The sequence below is a fragment of the Rhinopithecus bieti genome, unplaced genomic scaffold, assembly GCF_001698545.2.
Source record: "Rhinopithecus bieti isolate Rb0 unplaced genomic scaffold, ASM169854v2 scaffold_32955, whole genome shotgun sequence".
NCBI lineage: Eukaryota > Metazoa > Chordata > Mammalia > Primates > Cercopithecidae > Rhinopithecus > Rhinopithecus bieti.
In genome coordinates, this window is record NW_016814423.1 from 2,224,347 (window position 1) to 2,249,054 (window position 24,708).

Here is a 24,708-nt window from a genome sequence, read left to right on the forward strand (position 1 = left end):
CACAGAAAACTGCCCACCCGGCTCCGCAGCGGTCATCACTACGGGGCCATTACTCAGGCTTCTGCTCCACAATAAAGTAAAAACGCTCCCCTTAAATGCAAAACCAGCCAGTCCACGCGGCTTTAATTACTCAAGCAAGGCCTGTGCGACTAGAAAGGAAAGAGCTGTGTTGAAGTTGGTGACAACTCAGAAAAGCACTTCAAGTCAACTATTCACTTCCAAAGAGGTACAACATAAACAGGCAAACTTTTTCCCAACGGGAGGTGGTGCCAAGCTTGGCTTCCTAGAGTTGCCAGTTTTATTTCCTCGTAACCAGGAAAAATTCCACCATCGCATCGATCCCGCTTTAACAGGTATGCGGGTGCGCCGTGCAATCGAATTAAACGCAAAGCAGAAATGCAGAACGCAAAACACCTCACCGAGGGGAGACTGGCAAAATAAATCAACCAGGGAGGATCCCTGAGGGACTGCCGCGAGCCCGGCGCGGCAGAGAGCACGGCAGCCACTACCGGCCCAGGAGGCTGTGCCCAGGCACTGCGGAGGGCGGCGTGAAGTTTCTGGAAAGAGCGCGGCGGAGGTGAGGTGAGCCGCCGCAGACCGAGGAAAGGAAGCGCGCGGAGGAACGGCTCGGCTGCCCCCGGGGCCGGTCGGAGCGGGAAAGTGGGGTCCCGCGAGCTCCGAGGTAAACAAAGAGCGGTGGGCAGCGGAGGCCAAGCCCGGCCCGCGCCGGCCGCCGCCAGACCGCTTGCCCTTAAGGCCCGAGGACCCGGAGACTGGGGGGCGGCAGTGCGGCCTATGGCCACTCACCAAGATGCGTTTGAAGAGGTTGCTCTCCTTGGGCGGCAGCAGCACGTTCGGCATCGTGGCCGGCGGGGAGGCTAAGTGCCCGGGCGCTCCGTTTCGCGGGGGTGGGCACCGGTACGAACCGCTGCTGAGAGTCGGGCTGCGGGTGATGGATTAGCTCATTGGCCTACAGTTGCAGTTGGGCAGCCTGCCTGTTCGGCACGGTGGCAATGGAGAAGGAAGGCGGTCTCAGCGGGACACGCTTTAGCCGGGCTCCGCTTTTTGGCCAGCGGCGGCAGCGGTTCCCGCGCGCTGCAAGATGGCAGCCAGGGTCCGCCTCCCGAGCCCAACCCCGTGCGCGTGCGCGGAGCGCCCTGCGGCGTGGGGCTGCGGGTGACTACGGGGGCGTGGCGGGGACCAACTGCGTGGATTTGCCTTGGGCTGCGGCTCCCCTCGCCGCAATCTCGGCGCCCCCTGGGGCTCAGGCGAGCTGTCACCAAAACCTTGGAGTCCCATGGGGTGGTGAGTCACCACCCTCATTCTCCATTGCTCCTATGCATCAGAGCCCCTCCTAAGACTCCTACTTATTGTCTGCTTCTCCTTGCAATAAAGTAATAATAAATAAAAATGAGAATTTTCTTTAAGTAGAAAAGACACTGAGTTGTATTGCACTCCTGATAAGCTTGTGGCCCAAGATAATGTTAGTTATGACTCTGAAGAGTCAGTTTTTTGCATTTAGGAATTTGAGTGTCCGACGCAAAGTAGACTTTTGATGTAAGATCAACTTGTTTTCCTTCCTTTTCCTCCTTGATTCAGACTCTAAGGAGAAGCCTTCTCTTTTCAGTGCAAACCAAACAAATATTTACAATCTTTGATTTTGTTTGTTTGGTTGGTTGGTTCTGAGATGGAGTATCGCTCTTGTTGCCCAGGCTGGAGTGCAGTGGCGCTATCTGGACTCACTACAACCTCTGCCTCCCGGATTCAAAGATTCTCCTGCCTCAGCCTCCCAAGTGGCTGGGATTACAGGCATGCGCCACCGCGCCCGGCTAATTTTGTATTTTTAGTAGAGACAGGGTTTCACTATGTTGGCCAGAATGGTCTTGATCTCTTGACATCGTGATCTGCCTGCCTCAACCTGCCAAAGTGCTGGGATTACAGGCGTGAGCCACCACGCCCGGCTGGAATTACGGTTTTGTAAGGCCACTGGTCTTCTGGGACCTGAGACCAGAGAAACCTACCCTTTCTCTTCAGATGGTTCCCCTTCCTACAAGTCATATAATGGAGAAACAGGCTTCAAATCCGGGATCTTCCAACTCTGGGGTACTTTCTACAACAAATAAAAGGAAGCATATTGATGGTAATGTGTGAGTCTGGAAAGATACAAGGGTGGCAAGAATAAACCATACATACAGTGTAGGGTTAGTATTAAGGTGTGTGTAAACATTAGGTACATAAGCTTATTTATACATGTGCTGAATCTTAATGGGTGCATATTTCTGAGACTATAAAGTAATTGATGAGTAACTGCATTTAGTGGGCTGTAATCAGAACTGGGCTGCCCTTTTTTATTTTCTTTCTTTTTCTTTTTTTTTTTTGAGACAGTGTTTCGCTCTTGTTGCCCAAGCTGGAATGCAATGACTCCATCTCAGCTCGCTGCAACCTCCGCCTCCCAGGTTCAAGCGATTCTCCTGCCTCAGCCTCCTGTGTAGCAGGGATTACAGGCATGCACCATCACACCCGGCTAATTGTGTATTTTTAGTAGAGACGCGGTTTCTCCATGTTGGTCAGGCTGGTCTCAATCTCCCGACCTCAGGTGATCTGCCCACCTCGGCCTTCCAAAGTGCTGGGATTACAGGCATGAGCCACCATGCCTGCCTATTTGATATTCCTTCTTTCTAGCCTAAGTTGATTGGAGATGAAAGAAAGAATCATAGGAGTCTTTTTTTTTTTTTCTTTCAATCTCCTACATTTCACACAGGATCATAGGAGTCTTTTAAAATAGGGAAAGTACTGTCATTAAAATTGGGGGTCCACAGCAATCCCATTGCTGGGTATATACCCAAAGGAATATAAATCGTTCTACCATAAAGACACATGCACAGACGGCCAGGCGCAGTGACTCACCTGTAATCCCAGCACTTAGGGAGGCTGAGGCGGGTGGATCACCCTGAGCTCAGGAGTTGGAGACCAGTCAGGGCAACATGACAAACACACACACACACACACACACACACACACACACACACCCCACTAGCTGGGCATGGTGGCGAGTGCCTGTAGTCCCAGCTACTTGGGGATGCTGAGGTGGTAGGATCAGTTGAGCCTGGGAGTCAGGTTGCAGTGAGCCAAGATCATGCCACTGCACTCCAGCCTGGGCAACAGAGTGAGACCCCTGCCTCAAAAAAAAAAAAAAAAGACTCATGCACGTGTATGTTCATCACAGCACTATTAACAATAGCAAAGACATGGAAGTAACCTAGATGCCCATCAGTGGTGGACTGGATAAAGAAAATGTGGTACATATACACCACGGAATACCACACAGCCACAAAAAAGAGTGAGACCATGTCCTTTGCAGCAACACAGATAGAGCTGGAGGCTATTATCCAAAATGAATTAATGCAGGAACAGAAAATCAAATACCTTATGTTTTCACTTACAGGTGGAATTATAAACACTGAGTACCCATGGACACAAAGAAGGGAACAACAGACACTGAGGCCTACTTGAGGGTGGAGAGTAGGAGGAGGGCGAAGATGAAAAAACTGCCTATAGGGTATTATGCTGATTACCTGGGGGACAAGGCTATCTGTACACCAAACCCCCACAGCATGCAATTTACCCCTGTAACAAACCTGCACATGTACCCCTTGAGCCTAAAATTAAAAATTGAAAGAAAAAAATAAAAGTGAGGGTCCAGGGGCCTATGTGTACTCTGCAGAGCTCCCAAGCTGCCCAAGCTGTTAGGAAGTAGGCAAGTATAGCTGCTTTGGGAGCTTGCCTGAGTTGCACCTGAACTCGTGGCAGTCCCCCACCCAGAGAACTGAGCAGGCACACAGAAGTGCCTCCTCTCAGCACCCTCATATGCAACCACTGCCACAATTCTACCCACAGTTTGCTTACCCCAGCATTACTAATTCCTGAAAACCCTTTGGCTCCCAATTTATCTACATTGTCATTTATTTACATCATCAGAAGTAAAGGGTTACTCATGGGAAGAGCCAAACCTTCAGCGTTTCAGTCAAGCCCTCACTTGACCCTCATAGGACATCAACTTTTCTAGACCTATTTCAAAATGACAAATTAGATTTTTTAAAAGAAATATACAAGAGAAGGGAACAAAGCCAAATGTAAATATTTTGAAGACAAGGAACGTTTATCTTTTATGAAAGTTTCCTGTGGGCCTCTTCCAGCCTTATTTACTACAAATCATTAACTATCTTCACTCTCTGTGGTAGCAGCTAAATCATCACCCTCATTCACCATTGCTCTCCCCAACCTCTAAATCAGCAGCCCAGGAAGGTTCTTCATGAGCACTCTGCAGCGCCTACCCACTGCCAACTTCCCCTTCCCGTGACACACAGCTCTGTGCCAGCATCTCCCAGGGAAGCACAGTCACACAAAGAAAATCTGCAATCCCAAATACTAGAAAGCAGCACTAGTTTGCTACTAGTTATAAACTATAGTTATATATAGTTATAAATACTCATATTTAATATTTTCTTCATCTGTCTCTTACACACCATACACACATGCCTTTTGTATTAGTCTGTTCTCACATTGCTATAAAAAAGTACCTGAGACTGGGTAATTTATAAAGAAAATAAGTTTAATTGGCTCACAGTTCTACAGGCTATACAGGAAGCATGGCTGGGGAGGCCTCAGGAAACTTACAATCATGGTGGAAGGCAAACGGGAAGCAGGCACGTCCTACATGGCTGGAGCAGGAGGAAGAGAGTGAAGGAGGAGGTGCTACACACTTTTTTTTTTTTTTTTTTTGAGATGGAGCCTCACTCTGTCACCCAGGCTGTAGTGCAGTGGCATGATCTCAGTCACTGCAACCTCCACCTCCTGGGTTCAAGCGATCCTCCTGCCCCAGCCTCCTGAGTAGCTAAGACTACAGGCATGCACCACCACGCCCAGCTAATTTTTGTATTTTTAGTAGAGACGGAGTTTCACCATGTTGGCCAGGCTGGTCTCGAACTCCTGACCTCGTGATCCACTGCCTCAGCCTCCCAAAGTGCTGGGATTACAGGCATGAGTCACCATGCCCAGCGGTGCTACACACTTTTAAACAACCAGATCGTAAGAACTCATTATCATGAGAATAGCAAGGGGAAAATCTGTCCCCATGATCCAGTCACCTCCTACCAGGCCCCTCCTCCAACACTGGGGGTTACAATTCAACATGAGATTGGGGTGGGGGGGCACGAATCCAAACCATATCACCTTGGTTGTCTACACTACTGTGAGGGTAAGGGGAGAGGGAGGGAATAGAAAAGAACACCAATCATGCTGCTGGTAGTTGTCATCCTGAACCTTATGTGTTTAAAAGATGTAATGTATGCACAATCAGAAAGCCTAGATTAACCAGTAACTTTAATCTTATTACTGACTTCCTGTTTAGTCTGGAACAAATCTTATTTCTATCTTTCAACAGAAAATGGGGTTATAATAACATTATTATAATGTGTTTCACAGCAGGGTTATGTGAATTTAATGCTTAGTCATTTCAAAGCCTGTGATAAAAAACAAATACTGTGTAAATCTGAACTCACTGTTTCTCAGGAAAAATGCTGAAGTCCCTTTGGAGGCATCATGGACATCCACCCAGATGCTCCTTCCTGGCGCTTCAGACGGTGCATACCTCCTTTAGAATCATGCACAAAGTAAAATAACAGTAACCGCATCTGTAAAGACCTTTGCAGTTCCCAAAGCCCTTTTTACATATATAATATGGCCACTGATTCTTCTTGTTCAGCCTAGTAAAGACAAGGAAAAAAGAATCTGGAAAAGGATTTTCTCCACCACATACACATGCATGTCTTCCAGAGCCAGCTAGCAACCTAAAATCAAATAGTTTGCTGCTATTCCCACAGCCAATTTAACCATGTAATTAAAGACTGATGGGAAAATAACTTGTCAGGTTACACAACGTGTTCCACCTCAGACTCCCCAATGTTTCTGCTCTCTTCCATGTTCTTGGCTCTTCTTTCTGAAAAAGAAAGGTACTCTCATTCCTCCCTTTGAGTTCTTCATCTCATCCCTTTTTGCTTTTCCTCAAATTTTATTCATCAGTTACTCTCCTCCCAGTTTGCATGTTCTCTCTCTTTACATAGTTTATATCCTAGTGGGAGGAGACAGATTATAAATGCATGAACAAATAGACAAGGTAATTCCAAACCGTATGAAGTCCTCTGAGGGACATAAAGCAAGTCCTATGAGGGAAACAAAGCAAGGTCACTTGAGAGCAATGAGGGCTGAGGGAAGGACTACTTTAAACCAAGTACACAGGAATGAGAACCCTTTGGGGAGGTGATAACGACAATTGAACAGAAACCTGAGGATGAGAAGGATGGGATGGCATATTCTAAACAAAGGGAACCATATGCAAATATCCTAATGCAGGAAGAAGATTGGTATGACGAAGGAATAGAAGGGAAAGGTGAGAACTTGTCTCTCTTCTCTGGTTAAAGGTCGTGGCTGGAGTGTAGTGCAGGAGAAGTAAAGTGGTATGCAGTACAGTTGAAAATATAGGCCAGGTTGTGCAGAGTTCGTGGTCTCAGGCAATGTGGATTTGTTTTGTTTTTTTGAATCTTAAGTTCAATGGGAATCCACTGAAACATTTTCAGAAGGCAAGTTACATGATCTGATGATTTAATTTTTTAAAAGTCATTCTGGCCAGGCACAATGACTCACACCCATAATCCCAACTCTGTGGGAAAGCACAGCAGGAGGATCACTTGAGTGCAGAAGTTCAAAACCAACCTGGGCAACATAGCGAGACCCTGTCTCTACAAAAAAATTTAAAAATTAGCCAGACATAGTGGTATATGCCTGTAGTCCCAGCTACTTAAGAGGCTGAGGTGGGATAATAGCTTGAGCCTGGGAGGTCGAGGCTGCAGTGAGCCATTATCACACAACTGCATTAAATCACTCTGACTACATGGGGAAAACAGATGAGAAATAGTAGGATATTTTTTAGGAAAGTGGCAACTCTATTTATTCCTTAAGATTTGGCTTCTGTGCCCAACAGTTTTCTGAAAGTGTTTTCTGAAATATCATCAGTTCATTTGTTCTGCGTTGTGAAACCTGAAAAAGCCAATCCTCCAAGAGAAATCCTTAGTGTCTAACTGGGCCTGAACTGAAAACAGAGCCAATTGGCCATTTGCTGATTAGAGATCACACACATGTACTCTGAGTTCCTTACAGGGTTTTGCTTAACTTTGCAGCTTTCATAGCTGCCAGTTCCTGTTTATACTCCTGAACCAACCAATAAGCTGTAACCTGTGTCAACCAACCAAAACTCAGCAAACATCAACCAATCAGAACTAAGCAAGTTTGCATCCTTCATTTGCATAAATGGAGGATCATGGGAACCTGGGTAGATACTTTCTGTATAAAAACAACCCCTCCCTTTGTTCTCTGGAATGTACCTTTCTTTTGTGCCAAAGGCTGTGTCTCCCCAATTTGCAATCTGTTCATTGGAATACTCTCTTTCTTCTAAATTCCTTTTCAGAGAATTTTTGTTCACAGTATTTATTGTTGAGCACCTACAATGTTACAGGCAGTCTTCTAACAGTCAAAAATATCTGCTCTCAGCGGGAGCCCAGGCACATGTCTGTAGTTCCAGCTACTTGTGAGGCTGAGACAAGAGCATCACTTGAGCCTAGGGATTTGAGGCTGCAGTGCACTGTGATTGTGCCTGTGAATAGCCACTGCCCTCCAATCTGGGCAATAAGTAAGATCCTGCCTCTAAACAAACATCTGCCCTCATGGAGCTTATATTTTTAAGAATAGGCCAATTCCAAAAAGTTTCTCAGTCCGCAGAGTCCTTAATCTCTCATTGGCATTTCACACTGTAGACCACCCTCTCCTTCATGAATTTCTCTTATGTTACCAGAAAGGGCTCCTGATCCAGACCCCAGGAGAGGGTTCTTGGATCTCACTGAAGAAAGAATTTGGGGCCAGTCCACAGTGCAAAGCAAAAGCAGGTTTATTAAGGAAGTAAAGTGGTGAAAGAATAGCTACTCTATAGACAGAAGAGCATTTCTGAAAGTAAGAGGAGGAACGCGCCCACCCCTAGGTACAATGCTTATTTATATATAGGATAACAACAACAACAACAAAAAATACACACACGGGGAGATTTGCTCTGCTACAACGGTTTGTGATTTAAAAAATTGATTTTCTTAATTACTGTATTTTGCAAGAATTGATATTATTTATCTTTAAAGCAAAATTATGAGTGCTTTTGTTTTCAACATATCAGGACATTCCTGAGTCTGGGTCTGCTTAGTAAACGTTATTAATCTGTTCTGTTAATGTAGCGGCTAGGAATACCTACCCTCCTGGGAATGCAGCCCAGCAAGTCCCAGCCTCACTTTTCTTAGCCCTCACTCAAGATGGAGTAGCTCTGGTTCAAATGCCTCTGACACTTGCATCACCAAGACACTGCAGAATTCTGGGTTTTCTCCTGCACCTCTTCCTGGTCATCCTTTGGGTCCTCAATCAAGTCCTCATTCTTCTCCTAAATGTAGATTATCTAGATAATTCTGTTTTCTTTTTCAATGACAACAATAAAACATGTTCATTGAACACCTACTATGTGCAAGATCAGCATGTACAGAATACACTAGGAATACAAAATTAATAAATTCTCTTGCTCCCACAGTGTCATTATTAACACCAAGTAGATGATTTCAAATCTGTCTCCAGTTTCAAGTCCTTTTTTGATCTCTTCTGGCCTTCATTCTCATTGTTTAATATCTCCATCTGGATGTCTTATAAGCATTTCCTACTTTAACACTTGAAATAAAATTTATTATCTTCCCATCAGAGTAGTCCAAAAAAATAGAGAAAACTACTTCTCTGTTTTTGTTATTGACACCACTCTTGTAGTTAGCATCAAATATATATACATATAAAATATAAATAAATAAATCAAAAAATATAAATAAATAAGAAAGGCTCTTTCTGGAATTTCTTATCTGGAATATAGATATTCCAGCCACTTGAGTAGCTGGAATTACTACAGGTTCCACCTACTCAAGGTGCTCTCTTGAATAGCTGGAATTACAGGTTCCAACTACTTAAGTGCAACCACACCCAGCTTGCCTCAAAATTTTATAATCAACTTTGACTGCTCTTTCTTATTCTCAAGTTGCCAAGTGCTTTAGATTCTAGATCTAGGCCAGGTGCAGTGGCTCACGCCTGTAATCTCAACACTTCGGAGGCCAAAGCAGGAGGAACACTTGAGCCCAGAAGTTTGAGACCAGCATGGGCAATATAAGGAGGCCCCATCTCTACAAAAAAATAAAAATAATTTAGCCAGACGTGGTGGTGCACACCTGTGGTCTCAGCTACTTGGGAGGCTGAGGTGGGAGGATCACTTGAGCCCAGGAGGTCAAGGCTGCAGTGAGCCATGATTGTGTCACTGCACTCCAGCCTGTGTGACAAAGTAAGACCCCATCTCAAAAAATAAAAATTTTTTAAAAAAATCCATATCTAGTGTGTTTCTCCCTTTTCTTCCCTGTATTGGGGCACAGAAATGATTCCCCAAATATAGCCATGCTGAGTGCTTTTGAAAATCCTCAAAAATAAGCCTGAGAAGAAGGTTATGCCCCTTCTCCCACCTTCCTGTCTCTCTGATCCTGTTTCCAGAAGCACCCTAAGAAAGACTCTTGGCCAGGCATGGTGGCTCGCACCTGTAATCCCAACACTTTGGGAGGCCTAGGTGGGCAGCTCACCTGAGGTCAGGAGTTCGAGACCAGCCTGGCCAATATGGTGAAACCCTGTCTCTACTAAAAATACCAAAATTAGCCAGACGTGGTGGTGGTGGGTGCCTGTAATCCCAGCTACTCGGGAGGCTGAGGCAGAAGAATTGCTTGAACCCGGGAGAGGGAAGTTGCAGTGAGCCAAGATTCTGCCACTGCACTCCAGCCTGGGCAACGGAGGGAGACTCCGTCTCAAAAAAATATAAATAAATAAATAAATAAGAAAGACTCTTTCTGGAATTTCTTATCTGAAGAAGAAAGTTTGAATACAATTGTCTTAAGACTCCCTCCCTAGGAATCTCATCAAATAACCAGGAAAATCAACCACGGGAGAAGAGACTGGGGGTCATCCCCACACCCAGACAGACTTTTCATCTGTTCTTCTGAGAGCAGCACCGAGAGATTTCCCAGGGACTTTATCTACATAATAAGACAGACTTTGTTTCTGTGCAGCTCTGGTTCTTTTTTTGAGATGGAGTCTCGCTCTGTTGCCCAGGCTGGAGTGCAGTGGTGTGATCTCGGCTCATTGCAACCTCCACCTCCTGGGTTCAAGCGATTCTCTTGCCTCAGCCTCCTGAGTAGGTGGGATTACAGACGCCCATCACCATACCCAGCTAATTTTTGTATTTTGAGTAGAGTCAGCGTTTTACCATGTTGGCCAGGCTGGTCTCAAACTCCTGACTTCAGGTGATACGCCCACCTTGGCCTCCCAAAGTGCTGGGATTACAGGTGTGAGCCACCGTGCCTGACCGTGCCTGACCTGTCCTTCACCTTTCTATATCATCTGCCTCCTACCTCCCAAGTCAGTACATGTCTCCCCTCTGAAAACAGGTACGTAAGCTTCTGTATAATAGTGCATTGTTGGGTTACTATTCTGTGATTCCCCCATGCTATTCACATGAAAATAAAATTGTGTATGCCTTTTCTCCTATTAATCTGCCTTTTGTCAGTTTTCAGAGAACCCTCAAAGGGTGAAGGGAAAAGTTTCCTATTCCCTGGTGAATGCAGAGTTAATTCCACTACCTGCGCTTAGGAGGGCATACATCTTTACTTTCTTAAGGAATTTTACTCCTCTCTCCTATTTCTCCTTTCTCTTCTCAATTACTGCAATCAGTTCATCATAACTGTTATTGAACACTTACTCTGTACTAGACACTATATGCAATTTGCTATTTCTTGTTTAATCTTTATGAAACCCCTATGAGAAAAATACTATTATCCCTGAGAAAAAGAGAAATAGCTCAGAGCGATCGGATCTATGTGAGGTGTGCAAAATGTATCAGGCCCAGAGAAACATGAGTATAGAGCTTCAGTCATGCCCCCTGCACCCAGTCAATTGTTTAAATGCATTTCGTTCTTGACTAGCTGCCTCGCCCATTACCTTCATGTTCCTGAAATTTGTGATACAAAGAACAATGTGTAGCCAATCAATAACTTATGACATTTTAATGTAAAATCTTGGTAAACAATTTAGGAATTGCCTCTTTTTTATTTTTTTCCTTTCAAACCCACTGGTAAGGCTGGGTGCAGTGGCTCATGCCTAAAATCCCAACACTTTGGGAAGCTGAGTCAGGAGGATTGCTTGAGGCCAGGAGTTCAGGCCCAGCAAGACCCTGTCTAATTATTTTTTAAAAATGTTTAAACTACTTGTAATTACAGCAAATAGAAGTGTGTATTCAGGGAAACTTGAATCTATGCTTTTGGGTGGCCATCTTCAAACTTTGAGCTCAAAGAAACTCTATGCTTAATCATATTTTCTGTATCTCATTACTTAAGGTTGACATTTTGGTGACCCAAACGGGACTTGAAGCAGACCTCCAGTGATCACTGTCACTTCACTGACAGCTGAAGACCTGGTGCCAGTAGTTTATCCAACCTTCTGGAGTCAACAATGATCCCTGGAAAGGCGCCTCTCAAGTTTGAATCTTCCTGGCTTGCTTGAGGATTGAGACATTATTTGAGCCTATACACATTCCTAAATTGATAGGGCTGAAATTGAAACTCTACTGTTCGGTAGGAGTTTCATTTGTTGTTCTTTAGTGATTTTGGTGATCACAGATTTTTAAGTTTCACTTTTTCTCTGATATTAAGGTCTTATTTGAATTACACCTTAGAGCTTTTCAAACTTTTCTCTCATTCAGAATTTTGGTCAGGAAGATACCAGTTTATCACTGAAAAAAGAAAGTCTTTAAAACTGGCCAGATTGTGAAGCTCAGTTCAATTGACAAATTTAAACTTTTCTTGAGTGATCAAAATTCCTCCTGCTAGGTCTTTTTGGCCATTCAAAAGGAAAGTCTTAGTTATGGGCAACCTTACTTCTGTAACTGAGTCTTCCTCCTGAAGTAGAGATCCACCACTAGAAACACCAGCTGGATTCATGTTTAATACTCACAGCACCTCCTCATGCAAATATCTAGAAAAATGGATCTCATATTACTCAAGATGACCCCAAGTTACAATGGCCAAAATGGGGTACCTTTGAAACACCTAAACTAGTCTATCTGCATGATCCATTAGTAAAAGTCGGCTCTAAAAGAAAAGAAAATAACTGGGAGCTATTTTCAACAGTACTTAGAAACCTCTAAAAGAGGTTGTGATAAAGCCAATTCTCTGCAAGAGTAAGACAAAAGTACAAAACAATTTGTGAATTTAAAAATACTGCTAAAATTTTTCCCCCTCCTTCAGCTCCTGTTTCTCTTTCTTTTTTTTTTTTTTGAGATGGAGTCTCATTCTGTCACCCAGCCTGGAGTGCAGTGGCGTGATCTCGGCTCACTATAACCTCCACACACACACCCCCACCCTCAGGTTGAATCACATCTCCTGCCTCAGCCTCCCGAGTAGCTGGGATTACAGGCATGCGTCATGCTCGACTAATTTTTGTATTTTTTAGTAGAGACAGGGTTTTGCCATGTTGGCCAGGCTAGTCTCAAACTCCTGGCCTCAAGTGAACTGCCTGCCTTGGCCTCCCAAAGTGCTGGGATTACAGGTGTGAGCTGGCCTCCTCCTTCTCTTTTGACAGAACTTCCTTGTCCAGATTTACCTACTCTTCCTCTTCTTCCTCCTTCTGCTGTTTTGGCTCCATTTTGGAAATACCTTGTGTCCATTAGAGGAGAACCTGACTTGATACATCAACCATGGTCAAAAGTAGAACTTAAAGGCATAATTTAAAAATTCCCATATCCTCTTCAGGACCCCACTGAATTTGCTAGAAAATGTGATTTAAATGTTTGAGCTTATAATCCCAGATTCTCTGGTTTATACCAAGTGATTTGCATGTTAGTGTCAGAAAGTAAAGCCAAAGATTAGATAGCAAAGGCAAATTGGAGAAATTGTTTAAAGGACTTCCATAAATTTTCTGAAGCAGATCATGAATGGGCCTGCAATACTGCCAAAGCTTTGCTAAATCCTATCCGCTTCATTTTCCAAAAGTAGTTAATTGGAACAAAACATATCAATACCAACAAAATCTTGATGAGCCTGTAATGTTATACTATGAGAGCGTGAAAAAAAAAATTAAACAATATTCAGACCTATCAGAATAAATGTATGCTAACCTACCAAAATGATGTTCTCTTTAACTAAAACTTAGTAAATGGATCAGATGAAGAACTGGCATTTGTAACAAAGAGATAATGCCCCAGTTGGACTGCCTCTCAAACTCATGAGCTAGTTAATTTTGCTGATCAAATATCCCATACCCTACCTAAGGAAGAAAAAGAAAAAGTCAAAGAGGAAATGCTAAAAAGATCATGAGTTTGCAACTAAAACAGTTGTCTAACCTAGTAAGTTCCAAAACCAGTCTAATCCTCTGCTTTGCAATTACTGCAAAAATCCTGGACATTACAAAAAGGATTGTAGATTATATAATATTCACAGCTCCTTCTCTCAAAAAGAAAAGGGAAAATGTATTTAGAATTAAAAGATAAGATTGAATTATTAGGTTCAAGGATTTTTTTTTGAAATCTGATCCTATTAATTTATAAATTGCAGTTTATATTGTCATAGAGGAAGCCAAATTGTTAAATAATGAAGAGTTATAAGAGGAATTAAAGGCTGGGCACGGTGGCTCACACCTGTAATCCTTGCACTTTGGGAAGCCGAGGCAGGCGGATCACTTGAGGTCAGGGGTTTAAGACCAGCCTGGCCAACATGGTGAAACCCTATCTCTACTAAAAATACAAAAAATTAGCTGGGTGTAGTAGCATACATCTGTAATCCCAGATACTCAAGAGGCTGAGGCAGGAGAACCACTTGAACCCAGAAGGAGGAGGTTGCAGTGAACCAAGATAATGCCACTGCACTCCAGCCTGGGTAAAAAAGCGCAACTCAGTCTCAAAAAAAAAAAAAAAAAGAGCAATTAAAAGTAGTACCTGATCTCTTTGGCTTTTGGGGTACCAGGGATTACTTTGTATTATAAGAGAAAACCTGACTTTTGTATGTGTAATGGGTGACAAGTTACTGGCAAAAGCTGCAGTTTTGGAAGTGGCAGCCAGTGGTTGCAGTAAGTGGTTGTTACTGCAGGGGGCTTAGAGAAAAAGGAAGGTTTGAAACCTTGGAGGTTGTGGGAACACTCAATACCAAAAGATAGGACTACGGTGGGCTAATCACAGAGTAGGCTGATTGGCTTTGGGTCACCCACTAACCTTGGGGAATGTCTTTGTAGTGAGATGTACTGTGGAAGTGTTGACTTTGGAAAACAAAATACAAAAACAATCAGCAATATTTCAAACAAAAATTTATGTAATCATTTTAGTGCTCCCATCAGTTCAGTCCCTTGTATTTCTTGTTCTGCTTGATGTTGACGTAGCAATCCTCATGAATGAGTCAGTCTTTTATTAGAATTCTGGGAGTTTTTATTTAGCCCATTTATCCTAAAGTTACCAGAAATCAGTGTTCAAGTGTACTTGTTAGTCTTTTCCATGAAAAGCAATTTTGGAATACAGCTGATTGCAAATGCTTTTAGAGAAGAATTCAAAACAACAGCTGTGGATGATAAAAACTTAGAATAGACATGATTAAGATCTGATGAAAGTTCCAATTGACCAGGAAATTTAGTTATTGCTATTACATGTAGCATTTAAGATATCTAGTAGATGCAACAAGAATTATGACTGATAATGTTACAGCAGGATCATCAGAATTTTATAACTTTTATATACTTTTTAGAATATTTAAATTAACATATTCATACAAATGTAACTTTAACATAGCAATCAAAATCATAATAAAATTATGATTGATAAAATATTATATTTTATTAATTTGTATGATTTTGGAAACACTTATATCAATAACATACCCATAAATGTAGCTGAGAGAAGATCTAATACTATTATTTGACAATGCCTACCATACAATTTACCAAATAATTTAATATCTCTACAAAATGAGAGATACATTCTTTGATGTTTCCAGAGGCCCAACTAGAATATCCCAAAGTTAATTTTAAGCCAAAAAAACATACTTTAGAATTTCGATCCTGTTGAAATCTGCCAAAGACATCAAAAGATATGAAACATTTGATCAAAAGAGAATCATGGGCTGGCTACAGTGGCTCAGGCCGGTAATCCCAGTGCTTTGGGAGGCTGAGGTGGGAGGATTGCTTGAGGCCGGGTGTTTAAGACCAGCCTGGGCTACATTAGCAAAATCTCATCTCCATGAAAAGTTTTTACAGCATGGTAGCTCAAACCTGTAGTCCCAGCAGGTTGAGAGGTCAAGGCAGATGATTGCTTGAGGCCAGAAGTTCAAGACCAGCCTGGGCAACATAGGGAGACCTGGTATCTACAAATAAAAATGAAAAATGAACTGGTTATGGTGACACACACCTGTAGTCCTAGCTCCTCAGGAGACCAAGGATTGCTTGAGCCCCAGAGTTCAAAATTGCAGCAAGTTGTGATTGCACCACTTCATTCCAGTTTGGGCAACAGAGCAAGACTTTATCTCTAAAACAAAAAATGAAAAAAAAAAAATTTAATTAGCTGGGTGTTCTGGCATGCATCAGTAGTCCCAGCTATTCAGGAGGCTGAGATGGGAGGATCACTTGAGCCTAGTTTACAGTGAACTACGATCACACAACCGCACTCCAGCCTAGGCAACAGAGCAAGATCCTGTCTCAAAACAAAACAAAACAAAATCTGAAAAACAAAACAGAATCACAGGTCACTGTTAAATAATAGTTATTCATTTAACCAGAGTGATAATCATAAAACTTCAAAAGCTATATAGAAGTTACATGATTGTGAAAACCTTAACCCATTTAAAGCTCAGTTTTCCTAAGTAACCAAAATCCTAATAAAGACAACACAAGGATTATCTTGATAAAACGTAAAATCTTTTTTTTTTTCAGACTTGTTACCAGAAAGGAAAAGAAAACCTTCTGTTGTATAATCGCTTTTTCTCATGAGAAGCCCAGTTAGATAACCTAGAAGTCAAACCTGATGAAAAAGGTACTTGAATTTAAGCAGACAGAGGAAGAGTTTGTCCAGGATTATGATATACAATTTATTATGGAGAAATGTAAACAAGAAAACTATTACCTTGAGTAGGGACACAAATTAGGGACTCTTAGTAACAACATGAATGTTTCCTGGTTATAAAGAAAACCCAAGAGTACAGAATCAAGTTATACTGAAGGAAAACATTGCTTTTCTACACCTTCAAGATAAAACATTTTAGTGTTAGGCCATCTAACATCAGTGTTAGAACCAGAACAAAAGTTATAGGAATTGATAAAAACATTGAAAGAGAAAGTTACCATCCCAGCCAAGCAAAAAGATGTACCTTTCCCAGGGATAAAAAAAACAGAAGGCAATGACATGTGACCTGCAAGTCACATGCAGCAAGGTACAGTGAAAGTTGAACTTCTGAGATACAAGTCTGAAAAGTTTTAAAAAGATACAGGTTTCACAATTAAAAATTCAGAACCTCTGAATTTTACTGAAAGCAAATCGATACTTGATGAAAAACTTGTTATTCTAACACAGGGAACCAAAATTTTAGTTTTGTATTTGTATAATTTAATATCAAAGCTCAATCTTTAGAAAGACTTGTAAGTAATTTCCTTTTAATTATAGCCAACTTGACCAAATGCAAATTTTCTTTCATAAATTTTATTTTCACAAACCTCATCACAATGTACTCTGACAATATGTACCATTGACAATATGCTTGGAATTTTTGCTTTGTCCTTTACTGTTGCTCTCTTACATTTTACTTTATGACGCTTTCTTAAATTTTACTTTATGACACAAATTTACCATATAAAGTTTTTTCTCATGTAAAATTATTTTCTTTTTAACCTTTCTTACCAAAAACACATCTTCATATCTATACTTTCTTCACATATCACTCTCCTACTTAACTGGTTCTTTCCTGTCTGTTCTATATTTTGAAACAATGTTTAACCTACAAATTAGACAAAATTATTTTTTTCTCAATAAAGAACACAACTTTATCCCTTTCTTTCTTTCTTTTTTTTTTTTTTTTTTTGAGATGCAGTCTCACTCTGTTGCCAGGCTGGAGTGCAGTGGCACAATCTCAGCTCACTGCAACCTCTACCACCCGGGTTCAAGCAATTCTCTTGCCTCAGCCTCCCCAGTAGCTGGGATTACAGGCATGTACCACCATGCCCAGCTTATTTTTGTATTTTTCGTAGAGATGGGGTTTCACCATACTGGCCAGGATGGTCTCAATCTCTTGACCTCATGATCCACCTGCCTCAGCCTCCCAAAGTGCTGGGATTACAGGTATAAGCCACCTTGCCCAGCCACTTTGTGACTTTCTTATAATTTTTTCTATCAAAAATACATTTTGAATATATATGCACTCTTTGTATACAGAATTCTATATATTGATTACAATTTTTAACTCTTAAATTTAGTGAAACCTAGGAAGCAAGATCTTGAATTGTCTGTCACATATCAGTATTTTACTTTTAATTTCTTTTCTTTTTTTACCTACCTGATTCATTTTCAACATATCAATACTTATCATGAGAATCATTTTGTAATTTTTAGAAACATGTTTCCCTATAACATAATTTTAAAATCTTATTTGATAATGACTCAGATTTAATTAGTATATATTAATTTAACACAACTTTAAGATATCAAATTACATTAAAAGTTCATTTATGGAAATTTATTTCATTTACCTAATTTATTTATTTTAGCAGATAACCTAGATTATTTCTAAAAACTGAAATACTAGACAAAGTTAGTTATGGTATCAAATTATTTCCTTGTTATCCATTTTTATAGCCTGTGACTATCAGGTGTTCACTTAAATAAGAGCCTTAAAGTTAAGTATATTGGTATTTTGCTGATAAGCCAGAAGATAGGGCTGTTTTCATTAAATCAACAACATTAAATTAGTCTTGTCACAAAATTACACAAAGATCATTCTGTTTTAGGCTGAGTTTATACTTTTATAACCTTTGTGTTAAACCATGACAGCTTCAGATATCTAACAGAGAAAGATATAAAACTGTCTGACCAGTAAACCCAGGCAAAGTGTATGCTGACAATTCTGAAGACATTTCTATTTTTATTTTACCAATAATTTTAAAATCATCTTATTTATTAATGCTTTACTCATTTCACATAAACTAAAAGCCATGAGGGTTAATTACTATATATTTTATATGAGCATTCATTTCTCCTTAGGAGATTTCTGGTCAACTATGCCAGATTTTACCATGTAGACACAGCATATAATACATGTATATATGTATAAATACATCTAAACACACCCACACACACACATACACACACACACACAAAGATTTCACAACTTTCATTTTAGAATTTTAGTCATGAGATAGTAATAAAAAGTCATTGGCTCATAAAAGACAATTGGATCCAAATTATATTTCTGACAAAATTGGAATCTGTTTACATGGCTAAAATTTAATTGCCCTTACAGATAATCTAATGAAGACTGTGGACCAAAATTTCAGGCAATTAAGTTTTTGTGGCAGTTTGATTTTAGTTTTTTGGTGAGAGTGTCTCACTCTGGCACCCAGGCTGGAGTGCTGTGGCATCATCATACCTCACTGCAGCCCTGAACTACTGGGCTCAACCAATCCTCCCACCTCAGCCTCCTCCCAAGTACCTAGTGCTACAGGCACATGCCACCACATCTGGCTAATTTATTTTTATTTTTATTTTCATTGAGATGAGGGTCTCACTATGTTACCCTGACTTGTCTTGAACTCCCTGCCTCAAATGATCCTCATGTCTTTGCTTCGCAAAGTGCTAGAAAGGCATGAGCCACCACGCCTGGCCGGCAGTTTGATTTTTGTAAAATCAATTTTACCCTTTTTTTCAGTTTCAAATGAGTTTAAGTTTTTTTTTTTTTTTTTTTTTTTTTTTTTTTTTGAGACAGAATCTCACTCTGTCGCCCAGGCTGGAGTGCAGTGGCATGATCTCGGCTCACTGCAAGCTCCGCCTCCTGGGTTCATGCCATTCTCCTGCCTCAGCCCCCCAAGTAGCTGGGACTACAGGTGCCTGCCACCACGCCCAGCTAATTTTTTGTATTTTTAGTAGAGATGGGGTTTCAGCGTGTTAGCCAGGATGGTATTAATCTCCTGACCTCGTGATCCTCCCGCCTTGGCCTCCCAAAGTGCTGGGATTACAGACGTGAGCCACTGCGCCCAGCCAAGGTTACATTTTTAATATTTACATTTTGGCTAGGACTGGCTGAATTGAATAAGAAAAATAAAATCCCCAATTATCCTAGAATTAGTAACACATCGATCTTTCGTTTTCCAGTCTGGTTTGCTTGATTAACAAATGTGGACGGGAAAGATTAGAGCAGTTTCTCTCTCGCTCTCGCTCTCGCTCTCTCTCTCTCTCCTTTCAGCTTTTTGTTGTTGTTTTTTTGTGTGTTTTTTTTTTTGTTTTTGTTTTTTTGTTGGTCTCTGCATAGCAGAAAAAATAAAACTTTTGTATTGAACAGAGATTCCTTATTTTATTGCTCCAAGCTCAAGATTTTGATCTGTTTGATCTAAGAGCCTAACTTTTATAAACACTTATATAGTTCTTTCTCTTTTAGATTTCTAATTTTTCAATTAAGTGTTCCATTTTAATGGGGGCGGCTGAATGTATTTTACCATTGTCAGTGAAAGACTAGATCACAAAAGGTCCAGGAAATGTTGCAGGAAATCATAAGTGGCATTTATCAGTCCCAGTTTAGAAAAAATTTGTTGGATCTGTATTTTAACGATCTCATTAGTTTTATTCTTGTTCTGTAGCTGTTCTGTTTGCATATCTGTTCTACATTTAAATATCTTTCCCTCTTTTTAGAGAAAGAAATGTATGCATTGTGAAATTCCAAAAGTCTCTACCTAAGAGATATATGAGAGCCAAAGGAACAAGCAGAAAGGAATGAGTTCAAATAAGGGAGTGGGGTGGGGAAGTAGCCAGAAGGATAGGGAGAAGCAGTTGGAGGGGACGGGGAGAAAGTTGCTAAATCTTTTTCAATTTAGAAATAGTTTCAGGCTGACCAGGTGCAGCAGCGCACCTGTAATTCCAGCACTTTGGGAGGCTGTGGCGGGTAGATCGCTTGAGCCTGGGAGTTCAAGACCTCCCTAAGCAACATGAAAAAACCCCATCTCTGCTAAAAATACAAAAATTAGCCAGGAGTGGTGGCGTGTGCCTATAGTCCCAGCTACTCTGGAGGCTGAGGTAGGAAGATCACTTGGGCCTGGGAGAGCAAGGTGACAGTGAGCTGTAATCATGACACTGTACTCCAGCCTGGACAACAGAGCAAGACCCTATCTCAAAGAGAAAGAAAAGAAAAATAGTTTCTGGTATCCTTTTATTTACCTATTGAATAGACGCAAATTTCTTTCAAAATTTCTTTTATAGGTTGGTGCAAACATAATTGCGGTTTTGGAGGGTGAATTTTAAATCATTATAACTAGGCTCAAATATATCTTTATTAATCAAAATAAGAACCATTATAGGCCAGGTGCAGTGGCTCACACCTGTAATCCCAGCACTTTGGGAGGCCGACGTGGGCGGATCATGAGGTCAGGAGTTTGAGATCAGCCTGGCCAACATGGTAAAACCCCATCTCTACTAAAATACAAAATTAGCTAGGCACTGGGGTATGCGCCTGTAGTCCCAGCTACTCGGGAGGCTGAGGCAGGAGAATCATTTGAACCCAGGAGGCAGAGGTTGCAGTGAGCCGAGATTGCTCCACTGCACTCCAGCCTGGGTGACAAAGGGAAGCTCCATATCAAAAAAAAAAAAGAACCATTGCAATCAACACATTTTTGCCAATGAGAAATAAGTTTGTTTCTTCTTGTAGCATAAAAATCTGTGCTTCAGGATTCAACAAACTCTTGGAAAGCATTTTCTGCATCCCGCTAGTTATGGAAGCGTTTTCCCTGCGAAAAGTTGTTGAGATGCTTGAAGAAGAGATAGTCAGTTGGCGGGAGGTCAGGCGAATATGGCAGATGAGGCAAAACTTCATAGCCCAATTTGTTCAACTTTTGAAGCATTGGTTGTGCAACGTGTGGTTGGATGTTGTCATGGAGAAGAATTGGGCCCTTTTTGTTGACCAATGCCGGCTGCAGGCTTTGCAGTTTTCAGTGGATCTGATTTGCTGAGCATACTTCTCAGATGTAATGGTTTCACAGGGATTCAGAAAGCTGTCATGGATCAGATTGGCAGCAAACCATCAAACAGTGACCATGACCTTTTTTTGGTGCAAGTTTGACTTTGAGAAGTGCTTTGGAGCTTCTTCTCGGTCCAACCACTGGACTGACTGTCACCAGTTGTCATATAAAATCCACTTTTTGGCCGGGCGCGGGTGGCTCACGCCTGTAATCCTAGCACTTTGAGAGGCCAAGGTGGGTGAATCACCTGAGCAGGAGTTCAAGACCAGCCTGGCCAATATGGCAAAACCCCATCTCTACTAAAAATACAAAAATTAGCCGGGCGTGGTGGCACATGCCTATAACCCCAGTTACCTGGGAGGCTGAGGCAGGAGAATCACTTGAACCTGGGAGGCTGAGGGTTCAGTGAGCTGAGACTGAACCACCACCACACTACAGTCTGGGTGACAGAGCAAGACTCCATCTCAGAAAAAATAAATAAATAAATTTAAAGCCACTTTTCATTGCACAAATCCAATCAAGAAATGGTTTGTTGTTGTTGTGTACAATAAGAGAAGACAGCACTTCAAAAAATTATTATTTTTTAAAATTTTTGCTCAGCTCATAAGGCACTCACTTATCAAGCTTTTTCACCTTTCCAATTGGCTTCAAATGCCAAATGACCATAGAATGGTCAACATCGAGTTATTTAGCAACATCTTGTGTAATTGTAAGAGGGTCAGCTTTGATTATTGCTATCAATTGGTCAGTGTCAACTTCTGATGGCTGGCCACTACGCTCCCTATCTTCAAGGCTCTTGTCTCTTTTGCAAAACTTCTTGAACCACCACTGCACTGTATGTTCATTAGCAGTTTCTGGACCAAATGCATTATTGATATTGCGAGTTGTCTCCACGCTTTACAACCCATTTTGAACTCGAATAACAAAATTGCTTGAATTTGCTTTTTGTCTAAATCATTTCCATAGTCTAAAATAAACAAAAAATAAACATCGAGTAATGTCATTAACAAAAGAACTAAAGTGAAAAATACTCACTAAAATGATGTATAACAAAACCACATTATTTAAGAATGTATTCCAATACCAAATGGCAAATTCCAACAATGCACAAACTGCAATTACTTTTGCACTCACCTAAATAGAAGCTTCTAAGTGCTAGTGACAGTAAGTCTCTCACTCATTTTGTTTAAACCCAGCTTTTTCCAATTGTGCACATGAATTAATTACTTTAGGCATTTTCAAAAGATTCCCATTTTGGGCTAAGGGTGAGGTGGCATGGACAACAACCTTGGCACTCCATCCCCTGCCACCTGCAGTCATACACCTGCCTACCATGCTTCTATCCCACCACTTCTTGCCTTAATGCCTGACCACCACTGCCAGGGCCCAGCGAGCGACCCAGGTGCAAGCCATCAAGTGTGTCGTAGTTGGAGATGGAGCTATAAGTAAAACTTGCCTACTAATCAGTGTTAAACCCAATGCATTTCCCAATGCATTATCACTATTGTCTTTGACAATTATTCTGCTGCCAATGTTAAGGTAGATGGAAAGCCAGTGAATCTGGGCTTATGGGATACATCTGGACAAGAAGATTATGACAGATCATGCCCCCATTCTATCGGTAAACAGACATATTTTTAATATGCTTCTCCCTCATGAGTCCTGCATCATTTGAAAATGCAGGGTGGCATTCTGAAATGCAGCACCATTTTCCCAACACTCCCATCATTATTGTGGGAAGTAAACTTGATCTTAGTGTTGTTAAAGACACAATTGAGAAACTGAAGGAGAAGAAACTGACTCCCATCACCTGTCTGCAGTTTTTAGCCAGGAATAAGGAGACTGGTGCTTTAAAATACCTGAAGTGCTTGGCTCTCACATAGCGAGGGTTCAAAACAGTGTTTGATGAAGCTATCTGAGCAGTTCTGTGCCCACCTCCTGTGAAGAAGAGGAAGAGAAAATGCCTGCTGTTGTAAATGTCTGATCCTCTCATTCTTAGCCCCGCCCTTTGGAACTGTTATACATTTTGCTTAAAAAGTGGTAGAGCCTTCTCACTCAATGCCAAGTTTTAGTTACAGATTAATTCTCCATAAAACCGTTTTGAACCAGTCACTTTAAGATTTTGTTTTTGTTCTATAGGTAAAAGTTGAGACTCACATTCTGTTAAAAGTTAGCTCTAAAATGACAAGACTTCTTAAAGACTTATTTTTTTAAATCCACTTAATATGGTTTGAATATGTGTCCCCTCCAAATCTTATGTTGAAATGTAGTCTCTAGTGTGGATCATGGGGGCAGATCACTCATGAATGGCTTGTTGCCATCCCCTTAGTGATAAGTGAGCTCTTGCTCTGAGTTCACATTAGATCTGGTTGTTTCAAAGTGTGTTGCACCTACCTCATCCTCCTTACTCCTGCTCTGGCCATGTGAGGTGTTGCTCTGTCTTCACCTTCCGCCATGAATGAAAGCTCACTGAGGCCTCCCCAGAAGCCACACAGTTGCTGAAGCCATGCTTGCACACTGCAAAACCGTGAGCCAATTAAGCCTCTTTCCTTTATAAATAACTGAGCCAGGCCAGGTGCGGTGGCTCATGCCTGTAATCCCAGCACTTTGGGAGGCCAAGGCGGGCAGATCACAAGGTCAGGAGATCAAGACCATCCTGGCTAACATGGTGAAACCCCATCTCTATTAAAAATACAAAAAAATTAGCCAGGCGTGGTGGCGGGCGCCTGTAGTCCCAGCTACTCTGGAGGCTGAGGCAGGAGAATGGCGTGAACCCGGGAGGCGGAGTTGGCAGTGAGCCGAGATCGTGCCACAGCACTCCAGCCTGGGCGACAAGGTGAGACTGCTTCAAAGAAAAAAGACAATGTCAGCATTTCTGCATTTCCTAATTTTAGAAACTACAGTTTTCCCAAAGACAAAGGTCTTTAAATAGTTTAATGCTTAGTGTTCTTAGCATAACAATGCAACTTAGTGCAGAAGGTATTTTGTCAACTCTTAATCTAAGTAAGAAGCGGGGTGTGTTAGGCTGTTCTTGCATTGCTATAAAGAACAACTGGCCGGGCGCCGTGGCTCAAGCCTGTAATCCCAGCACTTTGGGAGGCCGAGATGGGTGGATCACGAGGTCAGGAGTTCGAGACCATCCTGGCTAACATGGTGAAACCCCGTCTCTACTAAAAATACAAAAAACTAGCCGGGCGAGGTGGCGGGTGCCTGTAGTCCCAGCTACTCGGGAGGCTGAGGCAGGAGAATGGCGTAAACCCGGGAGGCGGAGCTTGCAGTGAGCTGAGATCCGGCCACTGCACTCCA

At 41.7% G+C, this 24,708-nt stretch overlaps 1 protein-coding gene and 1 pseudogene across 4 annotated transcripts in view; one reads left to right on the plus strand and one right to left on the minus strand.

Moving 5' to 3' along the window:
• Positions 1-1,316, minus strand: part of NAA16 (N-alpha-acetyltransferase 16, NatA auxiliary subunit) — a 74,815-nt gene extending 73,499 nt beyond the window's left edge. Inside the window, exon 1 of one of the 4 annotated variants that reach the window (XR_001881131.1) lies at positions 808-1,308. Coding sequence is in view for 2 of the 4 variants with exons in the window: in XM_017850205.1 (XP_017705694.1) it covers positions 808-861 (54 nt within the window). In the remaining 2 variants the exon portion in view is untranslated. Of the gene's footprint in view, positions 1-807 lie in introns of all 4 variants that reach the window. The other 3 variants (XR_001881132.1, XM_017850205.1, XM_017850206.1) reach the window with 3 other exon arrangements.
• LOC108514112 (ras-related C3 botulinum toxin substrate 1 pseudogene) lies at positions 1,014-23,378 on the plus strand (annotated as a pseudogene).
• Positions 23,379-24,708: the final 1,330 nt, after the last annotated feature.